Below are 12,177 nucleotides of genomic sequence, written 5' to 3' on the forward strand. Positions count from 1 at the left end.
CCATGAGGACAACTGAGTGTTGGTTCTCTCTTTCCAGCACCATCAGGATTGGCAGCAAATGCCGTCTCCAGCTGAGGCATCTCTGCCGCCCCATTGGCCCCAGCATTTACCCTCACTTTCATATCAGGTGTTGGGAACAGTCATTTTTGTTGAATATCACTGCATTACAGGCATTGTGTTGGAGGGAGGGTTGTACATATATTGACCCAATCGTAACATCAGATACATTTTTCCCTATTGTATCGTCATTTTCAAAAGGAAAAAAAAATTCAAGAAATGAGAAAATCACCTAGAAAATTGTCAAATAATCAATGAGAGGCGAAGCCCAGAGCCACAGTCCTTGCTTGCCTTCTGATTTTGCAGTCGGCATTGTTCTAACTTGCTATGTGGCTCTGAGTCCTCTTAGAGTTCTGCGCTCATGGGGTGTGCACGGTACTGAAGCCGCAGAGACATTGCTTTGCTTTCTGTTCTATGTTGTTTGAGTCAGGGTGCCTCACACTCACATTCCTGCCTTCGCCTCTGGATCCTGGGGTTCTAGGCATGGATTGCCACACAGGGCTCTCTCACAGAGGCTTTCTTAAACAAACATGTCGGTGGTTCCTGTTTTGTTTGTTTGTTTGTTTGCTTGTTTGTTTCACCCTCTTTACTAAGCTCTTAGTTTTCTTTTCCTCCTCTATTAAATAGAGACAGCAACAGAGCCACGTGTCACTTCATTAGGGGGAACCAGTTCTGAGAACCCAGATCTTAGATGGCTTCGCAAAAAAAAATTCCTGTGTAGGCAATAGAACACACTAAAGGATTTTATTGGCGGGAGAGATATGATCTGGCTGGCCATGGGAAAGAGCAGAGCAGGGGAAGTGCAAAAATTGGCGAAGGGAGGGTCAGCACAGCACGGGACCACTGCTGGGTTTGACAGGAGGGAAGGTGGCGAGCTTAGGCTGGGCCTCAGCCTCTAGCCTGCCAGGTGAGTCTTTTGAGTGATTGCAGAACAGATGAGAAGCAGGAGGAGGGTCCTGGCAGGTGCTTCGGAAGGTAATTTGGAATGTTGAAGGGTCTCAAGAGATAGTTGGGCAGTCATACCCAAGTACAGGATCTGCAGATCGCTGACCATTCAGATCTGGACTCAGGATAGGACTCAGTGCTGGGGAGGGGAGTCACAGAAGCGATGCGTGAGTTCTGTGGGGAATGAAAGCAGGCTGAAGAGTCGCATCTGCTTAGAGATGGCAAAAGATGATGATGGAGCCTGCAGGCAGGAACTCTCAGGAAGGCATGTAAGGTTCAAGGCAAGGGTTTCCTGCCTGGAAACCGGATGCCCACAGAGAGAACAGAGCTCAGAGGGACTGAGAAGGACCTGTAGGTTTTGAACTTGTGACCTTCAGAAGAGCAGATGTTGAAAAACAAATCCAGACTGCCAATAGGTTAAGGAGACATTGGCCTTCTTGGAAGAGAGAGATCACCATGAACACCTCCAGGCATCTCACCCCCTGGCCACCTCACACCACTGTCCTTTTTTATGGAGCTAGAATCTCAAACCCTGGAGATAGTGCCACCCTCTCAGGCAGGCCAGCACCAGCCATGACTATACACTATGATAGAGAATCTTAACTGTGTCTCCCTTCTGGGACCTCCTTCCTGTATTGCTAACACACTTGGGCCTCCTCAGACTGACCTTGAAGTTGGCCCCAGAGTAGACCCTATGGCATTACCACTCGGCTCTATTCTTCTGTAACATTAGAACCAGTTTCTTTCCATATCCTCCTATCCTGCCAAAGGTTTACCAACCATTTCTATCCCTGACCCAGAACAAAATAAGCAAATATAATTTAAAGGACAGTCTCCTGAAACACAGCTTACTACAGTGAAAGCACTTGCGTTTCCATCCAACTCTGTTTCATTCTTTAAATGCCAATCCTGGCCCACTGCCTTCATTTTGTCACTTGCAAAACTGATTTAATGAAACACACTGGGACACAAAAAGGTTAAAGGAAAATGCCCCTGTGTTCTTGTCCCTCCACCTCCCTTTGCCCCAGAACCTGTACCTGGAGGCTGACAGGCCCTCCTCTACAAGCCTTTCAGTGGCTCTGAGAACTGCCCTCACACTACAGGCTGCAAGCCTAGAGCTTACCTGAATTTCCATGGTGGCCCACCAATGCAAAGTTGAAGCCGTGTAGGAAGATTTAGACATCAACGAAGTTGGGAAGGTTCCTCTTTCAAACCAGTTGCATAGGCTACTGTACCTGTAGGATTCTGGGAGCATGTAACAGCCAGGAGCATTTTCATTCTGTGCCTCTAGGAACCTAATAGCACCATTTGTGGAAGACATCCCTGGTGTAAGAAGTATGACCATACTGTCACACAGGCCAGTTTCCCCTCTGCCATTCAGCCAGACAATGGAGCAGGGATGCCATGTGCTGGCTTTTGTTCCCTCTTCAGACCTCCCTGAAGGTAGACTACACCCTCAAGAAATACTGAATTATTTCTCTCTTTCAACAGAAGACCATGTTGGGATTCCCTATCCAATCCCACTCCACCCCCAGCTTTTATCTTATTTACAATGGCTTCTCTGCTTCCATTCAGGAATTGCCAGGATTTGGGGATTGGCCTGGACTACAGCAGGAGTATGTTGCCTGAGGAATAGCAGAAGTCTTTTGTCAGCCGTCGAGAGCTGCCCACAACTCTCATCAACACTTGAGTGTTCTAGAAGTCTTCTGAAGACCTGATCCATTGCGTATCTGCAATGAGCCAGGCCCTGATCTGGGCCTTGACTTCTCCCTGGTGAACAGAACTCCACCTGTGGCTTTGGTTGAGCACACTCGTCTGAAACATGAGTGAAGGACGATGGGTCTCCCTCTCATCAGAAGAATTTGATCAACTCCAGAAATACTCCGAATGTAAGTACTAGCATTTACAGACATGGGGTGGGACTTCCTCTCTTCTGGGAGATGAGTCTCAGAGGGCAGGATTATTGCAAAGCCATGGAGAACGAGGCTCGACAGCTACAATCACTTGATAAACACAGAATTCAAACTTTCAGTCTCAAGATAGAATCACTCTTAGGTTCTCACAAATAATCTACACTCACCACAGAATTTGGAGTGCACACTGGAGAAAATAAGGCCGATTTTAAAACCACCGGTGCCCTCAGCAAGCCCTTCAGAACCCACAGCTGTGATTGGCTGAGTTCACCTTTCTTCCCCGGTCTATACGTTCAACCTAACAATATCACAGTGTTTTCTCAGGCCAGTTACCCCCTTAAATACAGTTTGAAGAACAACGGGTATGTGGTAAGCATGTTCCATGGTCGCTGACTTCAATCCATTCATGGGTTTTGAAATTAGAGACTGAATTCTGACGTGTGCTCTCTGTGAATTTTGTACTGGAAAGGTCTGGGCTTTCAGTTAGGGCTCTTAGCTTCCTGTTTGCTGTGCCCCAGAACCACTTCAGCATCAGGTCACAGTAGTGCAGACATAGGAGTTCACACTAGAAGTATACAGCTATGTCTCCCCTAGACCACACCTAACCCTGATGGGTAATCAGAATCCGCTTGGATTGAGGCAGAAATCTGTATGAGCACTGATACCTGCCCAAAGCAGGGACCCAGGGCAAGTGCTCTGTGGACAGAATTTTCTCTTCTACCAGCCAGTTCTCAAATAAGTCCCACAGGGACTTATTATTAATCATAAATGTTCAGCCGATAGCTTAGGCTTGTTACTAACTAGTTCTTACAACTTAAATTAACCCATATTTCTTATGTATGTTCTACTACATAGCTCAGTACCTTTCCTCAACATAGCATGCTTATCTTGCTTCTCCCTGCCCCTCCTGCAACTCTGCCCTCCTTCATCCCAGAGCTCTCTCCCTGTGTGCAAGTCTCACCTAACCTCTTCCTGCCTGGCTATTGGCCATTTAGCATAAGAGCAACATATCTTCACAGTGTACAAAAAGACTGTTCCACAACAGTGCTCGCTCTGCCTCTCACCCCTGTGATGTCACAGCTTATCACCCCTGAACCTCCACATCCTCATCGGTATACCAAGAGGACTGGAGCAGGGGCTGGGGGATGACTTGGTTGGTAAGACGCCTGACACCTAGCCTAAGGACCTCAGTTTGGATCCCCAGCACACGTGTGAAAAAGAAAGAAAACTCCAGGTCCTGTGACAGGTGCCTGTCATCCTAGGGCCAGAAAGACAGACAAGAAGTTCTGTGGTACCTGCTGGCCAGCCAATCTGGATGAACCAGCAAGATCCAGTTCAGGAACAGACTCAGATTTTTTTAAAAAAAAAAATGTGGCAAGTGACTGAGGAAGATACCTGACATTGACCTCTGGCCTCCATGTGCACACATACCTATGTGTACCCCTACACACACATGCACACACACAAAAGAGTAGACACACCCTGAGTTCTTATCCAAGCCTAATGACCTGTGTCTCCATGTGCTCCCTGAGATCAAGAACCCATAGTGTACTGGTCAGTCTGCTGGTGGCATGCTGGGACCCTGCCCTCCTTTCCAACCTTGGTGGGTTTACAGAAATTATGCAGTGTTGACTGGGAGCAAGGGTAAATTCAATTTAACTCGACTTATTCTTCAAGAGGTGAAATGAAGCACAAAGACAAGGTCTGTCCTGCGTGGTGCAGGATCCTGTCCAGCAGAACACAACTCAAAGGCTCAGAAACACAACAGCCCTGGTACCTCTGGCTAACAGTGTACATAAAGGCACAGGGAGTGGAAAGAGAGGAAAGCAGTACGGGAGACAACTGTACCACAGTGGGAATGATTAAACAACAGAAGTTGACTGTCTCCAAGCTGTGGAGACCCCAAGTCCAAAATCAAGACATTGGCAAGTTGGTTTTTCTGTGGGCTAGATAAAATGGCCTGTCCTGGGCCTGTGCCCATAGCTTGTTGATAGCTGTGTTCTTCCCCCAGTCTCCTCCCATGGTATGGTGTGTGTGTGTGTGTGTGTGTGTGTGTGTGTGTGTGTGTGTGTGTATTTGTGCCCAAATTTCTCCCTTTTATAAGGATACAGTGTTATGAATTGGATACATCCCCCTCCAGCGTGACCTCATCTTAGCCACTTAGATCTACAATAGCCCCATATAAGATCACATCTTGAGGGTCTAAGTCTTTTAACATATGAGCAGGGAACCAAACTGAAGCCATGGGAGAAGAGCTGGTGGAGTAAACTCTAATCCAAGTCAGAGAGTCTAAAGGGACAAGGTGAGCAGAGAAGTAGACAGAGGTCTGGACTGAGTGGGGAGAAGGGTCAACAGGGACAGAGTTAGCATCAAGCCTGTAATGTCAACGTGTGGGTCGTGAATCTGGAGACTGTCTATAAAGAGGCTCACATCAGGTAGCTGCTGCGCTGAGAGTCAGGCCCTGGTTGAAATGAAATACAGTCTGAGACAAGGAATAAGATTATAGTGCGGAATTGGAGCCAATTTGAGGGAAGTTGTGATGGAAGTGTCATCTATCAGCATATGTAAAGCAAAAGGAAGCCAATGGAGGTTCCTCAAAACAGAGCTCTGAATGTGGCAAACAGGAGATCGTGGGGCTGATGGAGACAGTTTGGCAGGATGAGAATAAAGGTGGCAATGGCACACTGCTTACACATCTGTGTGTACCAGGCTCTTAGGAACCAACGAAGAGGAAGACACAGCTCCTGTCCTCACCAGGAAAGACATGAGACTCAAACAATGACATCTCCATGTGACAGGTGTTAAGAAGGCTGGAATTGGCCTTCCAAGATTCAGACCTGTCCAGCAGGGATGTCCTTGTGTGATCCTTGTACTTAGACACAGGCTGAGAGCCTTGTAGAGTGTGGGAGGAGATGGAGAATGCCAGGCTTGCCAGGATTCTTCTGAGAAAGATGTCCAGTACATAGAGCTATGGGTAGGAACTCAAGATTAGGCTACAGCCTGACTTGGGAACCCTGTAGAAACAACAAGGTGTGGGGGGGGGGGCAGAGAGAAGGAATGAAGGCACATTAGAGATTAGAGTGTTAGGAGGTAGAAGGAGATAGAGGTTTAGGGCATGCCCTTAGCTAGGGATTCAAGAAGGACAAAGAGAAGACAGGAGAATTAGAAAAATAGCCAGGTTAAAAGAGCCCAGAGTGGGTAGGGAATGTTGGCTCACTCCTGTGATCTCCTCATCGGAGGCTGGGAAGAGTGCTCTGGTAACGCTATTCCATCAGGAAAACGGCGGGCGGGGGGAATTCTTGGAAAATGATTAATCCTTAGAGGAAACCTTGAAAAAGTCGCTTCCACCAATTTTAGATGCATTCTGGTGTTCAGTCAGATCGCATTGCCATAGCAACCACTCTTCCATAACCACATAAACAGGAGCCTTACAATAGCAAAATGATGAAGGACACAGCCCAAGAACTGAAATCTTTGGGGGCTAGGGAGGAGGTGTGTTCCACTTGTCTTACATAAACACACACCTTCTCTGGAGGCCTTCTGGTAGGAGAAGGTACCTGAAAGCTTGATCTAAGAACATTGATCTGAGTCTGTACATGTAAACAGTCCCACATGAACATATGTCTACACTTGACAGAAAGTTGAATGCAAGGCAATAGCAAAAGGTGTCTATTGAGAAGCTCATGTGATGTTAAGAAATTTTCATTATAAAATAAAAGCAAAACCGTAGCCCTAGCTCTCAGGAAATGGCAGCAGGAAGATGGCAAGATGGAAGCAGGTTTGGGCTACATAGCTTATTTCAAGCCGGCCTGGAACATCACCTGTCTTGGTGTAACAAAGAAGCAAATAAGGCAGTAAATGCAATGCAAGTTCCATTTGTTTCCATTTAGCTTCAAGAAATTAAATAAAAGTGTCTCTTAGAGGTAGTCAATCCAATACCTGCTAGATAGATGATAGACAGACAGAGACAGATAGATATCAGTTAAATTAGAACAAAGAAAGTTGAGTGCATTTGAAGACAGTGAACCTATCCATTGAGCTTTTAGGAAATGAGTTTTGTTAGAACTAGATCAAAGAGAAGTGGTATGTGACTTCAAGCTGCAGACACAGTCCAAACCTTTCCATGTTTCTCCTGGAATCAGAGAACATGTGCAGGCTTGAGCTGTAGAATGGTGTGAGCTCTAAGTCAGCATCACCAGTACCCTGCTGTTTGGAATGCTAGCCATCAGGGTATGGCTTCAAACAGTCGTGCAGACACACCAAGGAAAGCCCTATATCTAGTCCCCTCCGACTTAGAAGGGAGAAACCGATGTCTTCTCACCCACATCTCTTTGAGCTCAACCTCTTTTCCTTCTGTGAAGATTAGAAATTTGCCTACACAGCCTCATGGAATGTGTGGCTAGGGAGAAATCTCTTTGGAACAATGGCAATCGTCATTTAGTAACCCTTGTCCTCGTAGAGTCTTTTCTGTTATATGCTGCCTCTGGCTAGTGCTAGTCCTACTGCTTCAGCCAGCCTCTGTCTTTGCTACACATCCCAGTCATGTATCAGGCTCTGAGCATTCCCAGTTCTCTGCTGAGGGCCATTTGATCATAATCTGTAGGTGTGGGACCCAGTCATCAGTATTTTCCAAAGCACTCCACATGATCCCAGCATGCAACCAAGGTTGAGAACCAGTGGTCTACCATTTCCCCACTAGAATATAGGACAAAAGGGACAGGCATGAGCACCTCAACCGATCCCTTTTCTAGTCCTCATTCCTTCAATAAGCTTTTATGGAACACCTGGTCTATGGGCTACATGCTGAGAACAAACTGTGAGTGGCTAAGGTGGTACAATTGGGGGAGTGAGTCAGTGCCTGCCACTGGGCTTCTCTACAAATCTCCCATCCTGCTCCATGGTCTGATTCCTCCTCAGTGAGACTACACAGGCTCCCGGCCCTGGAATTTCTATAGTAACACCATCCTTCCTCTTCCAGCCCCTGCAGAAACCACTGCCCCTGTCCTTTTGCTTCTTTGTGTGTTTTTTGGATCCTTGGAAGAATTTCAAGATGTATTTGTACATCCCAGCCTTCTCCTGGCATCATCCCACTACCACCACTCCCCAGTTAGGAATTATCTACTATCATTTCAGTATATAAAATACATCTGCCTGGCCTCCACCTCATGCTCTCTTCTGGGTTGTTAGAAGTGAGCCTGAACTGTTAGTCCATCAACAGGAGTATTGCTTGAGGCCTGTTCACCCAGAGTGAGGTCAACCAACATCACTACAATTAGTGTCATCTTGGGCCTTGGTCCAGATCTACATGGTGAGACCCCGAATTCTCCCCAGATCCCAGGTAATTCCTGACCTCACTACAGTTCAATAACTCCTAGGAAATTCTGAGGAATGGAGAGTTTGGCACTTTGAAATTTCATTTCTGTATATCAGTTTTCAGATTCACTTTTGTAATGTTGACTCATGGTCAACTCCAATTTTAACAATTGTGTCCACAGCTAGAAGATAGCCTAAAAACTTCTGGATTCTGGTCCAGTTAGTCAGGCTGATACTCTGCTGTCAACACAAGTCTCTGATTGGTCTGCTTGCTCTCACGGAGAGCATCCCTGCCCCACACACATGTGGAAATGCTCTGTGAACAAAGCCAATGCATTTTCTCATAAATAGGCTTTACATTTTCTGAAATGCTAGGAACAGATGTTTAGTTTAGGTCCCAGATTTCCTGGCTCACAAAACATATGGGATAATCATGGATTAAATTTTTTCTTAGAGCAGTTGTAACAACTAGTGACCTTTCACTGAGGAGAGCCTTCTCCACACCTGACTATCTGCTCGTGGTCCAGCCAATCTGAGTTTATACAAAACTCAGCCCAGCTTTGCCAAACAACTGAATAATTTGACCTGCTGGATAAAGTTCTTTGGTCCTGGCCATTTAAACAATGGGAAATTGTCTGCCTCACATAGTAACTTCAGACTTGCCACAGTTGTGAGCTTCTTTCTTTAAATAATTACCCAACAGGAGCAGCTGCTTCTTAAGGTAGTCCTCCCTCGCTTGTAAGAACATAACCAGATGGCACAACAGCGATACTCAGCATGGCTCACATTTTAATCCACCAGGAAGCTTTGCAATGGATTATTTGCTGAGAGTAGCAATCGATGTGACTTAGGAGATCTTGAGAGCAGGGTTTTGTACACATGCCAGTTGCCCAAGTGACTCTAACACACAGCCAGATTTCAGAACCACAGTCCTGGAGTTTTGAAGGTTGTATCTCCTGACTTAGTGTTCATCTACTGGGTAAAGCTGATGGTCATGACATGATTATTCAGATACATTAAAAAGAAAAAAAGGGGACATACACCTTTAATCCCACACCTGGGAGGCAGAAGCAGGTGAATCTCTGTGAGCTTGGGGACAGCCTGGTCTACAGAGTGAGTTCCGGGACAGCCAGGGCTGTTACTCAGAGAAACCCTGTCTCAAAACAAAAAACAAAAAAAAGGAAGGAAAGGAAAAGTAAACAAGAGGAACAGGGAACACACTCACACACTTCTGTTTCCTCTTCTGGTATACAGGCAAACATGCAGAGGACTCAGAAAAGAAAGAAAGAAAGAAAGAAAGAAAGAAAGAAAGAAAGAAAGAAAGAAAGAAAGAAAGAAGAGGGAGGGAGGGAGGGAGGGAGGAGGGAGGAGGGAGGGAGGGAGGGAGGGAGGGAGGGAGGGAGGGAGGGAGGGAGGGAGGGAAAGAGAGGGGAAAGGAGAAAAGGAGGGAGGAAAAGAAAATCCTTGGTGGTTACTCTACCATTCAAAACATCTTTAACAGTTTTGAACCAGTGAGCTTCAGTTGGCATTCAAGAACCCCGTAGATCTGACCCCAATCTACCCTTCAGTTCTAACTCTTTCTCTGTGTTCTTGGAGAGCCCTCCATCTTGGCTTACTTTGTCCCCTCTGAGAAGAGTCCTTCAACTTTATACCTGCATTTATACCAACTCAGCGGCCACAGACCCAGTGTAGCTCACAACCAGCCCCACCTGGATCTCAGTCTCATCTTGATTCATTTGGGGCCATCACTGCTACCACAGTCATCACCCTTTACCTTGTTCTCACAAATATTTTCTCAGCAGTAGTGAAATATGATGAGGGGAAAGAACACATACTCTTGACCCAGACTAAACCTTAAAACCCTTCTCTTGGGAAAGCCATTTCATTTTTATGAATTTTAACTTCATCGTTCGTAGACTGGGGGAATTCTCCCTTATTCTGTAGGAACTAGAGGAGAGTTTATGAGCATCCACAGATAAATATCCCCGATCAGGGCCAGTCTACATCACCACACCACTCAACCATACCCCACCAGTGCTTCCAACAGCCCTTGCAGCATCTTGCTGCCCACATTGCTTTCTGAATTGAATGGAAGCAACCCAAATTGTTGGCATCTGCTGCCTTGAGTTTACTGAGCTATTAGCTCTTCAACATCTGTTTTGAGTTTCAGAAAGAAATTTCCATTTTTAGGCAACAGAAGCATTTTCATGTAGCATTTCAAAATGCCTCAATCCTGCAATGATTATAACTTCTGCTTGATAGGCTCCTAGTCAGCAAAGCCACAGAGAACAGCCCAGCCCATGAAGAATCCTTCACTCAGATGTTTAAATAGAAGCAATAATGAAGCTTGAAGAAGCTTTTAATTACCCACAATTCCTGGAGGCAGGGGAAGCACAGGTCATAGAAACACTGGTTTCCTTCACGGTCTACTTTGCTGAATCATACACCCATACACGATGCATTTCTATGACAATTACTAATTCTTTTCGTTCTCGGTTCTTACAAAATCCCTGCAAAGCAGCAGTGTTTTCCCTGTGTATCTGAATATTTTTTGAGATTGATTTTTGCTTCATGTGTGGGAGCACTTTGCCTTCATGGGGCCAGTGCTCTGAAGGGTTGAGCCATCTCTCCAGCCCCTTCTGGATTATTTTCTATAGGCAGCTCAATTTTTAAGTCACTGTGCTTCCTGAATCCCCTAAATATCTGTTTCTCTTCAGGTGCAAATGTCCCCTATGGGGAGCAGTGATGGGGAAATGCAGAGGTTAGAGAGAGGCAGCTTCCAGGGGAAGTCCCCACTGTCAGAAACACAATAGAGCAGCCTTAGACTATCAAAATCAGCCAGGTTAATTGTAAGACATAATTGAGGTTAATTTTGTGTGTCAGGATGAATAACTTAATTCTTTCCAACAAGATGGAAAATAAAAATTAAGGACAAGGGGAAACAGCTGTCAGGATCCCAGAGCCGGAAGAAACCACCTTCCACAGAAATGTTTCACCAATTCAGCACCAAGGGCAGAACCTTGCCAGCACTTCCCACTGGATATAATTAATGAAACTGCCTTCTTGCTGGGTTCTTATTTGCTTTGTTGTTGTCTTAAGAAGGGGGGGGTCTGTCTGTGTGTCTGTTTGACACAGAGACTCTGAGTGCAGCCCAAGTTGGCCTGAGACTATCAATTCTCCTGCCTCAGCCTCCCAAGTCCTGGAATTACAGGTCTACACTGCCACACCCAGCTCGAGATTTTGCTTGGTTCAGCTTGGTGCATAGTTTGAGATAATGTCTCCTATATTCCAGACTGGTTCAAACTTACTATGTTGCCACAGCTAGCTTGGCCCTGGTCATCCTGCCTCACCTTCCTGAGGGCTGACAAGTCTTTTAATGTGTTGGACTTTCTACTCACAAGCCAAGATGGTGGTACAAGTTTGTAAGCCCATCACTTGGGAGGTGGAGTTCAAGTCATCCTTGGCTACATGGTGAGTTAGAAACAAGCCTGGGATACTTGAGAGCCTGTCTCAGATGATTAAACATTCATACACACGTTTAGAATGTTTTGTGTCTGCTCTTGGTTTGGTATGGAAAGACATAGCAGCAGTTCTAGCACCCCAGAACTCCTCAGTTTTCCCAGAGGCCTCCCATAGCCCCCAGAAAGTCCTTCTTTATCTTCAGACCAGTCTATCACAGCACCCTTCATATACTTTGGGGTGGTTGGAGAGTGTGTGTGTGTGTGTGTGTGTGTGTGTGTGTGTGTGTGTGTGTGTGTGTGTATGTGTGTTCATGTAGGTGAACATGCATGCGGGTACATGTATCTATGGTGGCCAAAGATCAACCTTGGAGGTTGCTCTTCAGGTACCATCCACCTTCTTGGGGTCACACCAAGGTAACCAGGCACTCTACCTACTGAGCTATCTTTCTCCTTTTTTTAACTTGGAGAAAAAAACAACAACAACAACA

The 12,177-nt window shown here is 45.9% G+C and overlaps 1 protein-coding gene across 2 annotated transcripts in view; it reads left to right on the forward strand.

The window, feature by feature from the left end:
- Positions 1 to 2,824: 2,824 nt before the first annotated feature.
- Dgkg (diacylglycerol kinase gamma) overlaps positions 2,825 to 12,177 on the forward strand; it is a 163,257-nt gene continuing 153,904 nt past the window's right edge. For both annotated transcript variants that reach the window (XM_035444686.1, XM_035444687.1), the window contains exon 1: positions 2,825 to 2,891. In XM_035444686.1, coding sequence (XP_035300577.1) covers positions 2,825 to 2,891 — 67 coding nt within the window. The remainder of the gene's footprint in view (positions 2,892 to 12,177) is intronic.

This window comes from Cricetulus griseus, chromosome 4 (genome assembly GCF_003668045.3).
Source record: "Cricetulus griseus strain 17A/GY chromosome 4, alternate assembly CriGri-PICRH-1.0, whole genome shotgun sequence".
NCBI lineage: Eukaryota > Metazoa > Chordata > Mammalia > Rodentia > Cricetidae > Cricetulus > Cricetulus griseus.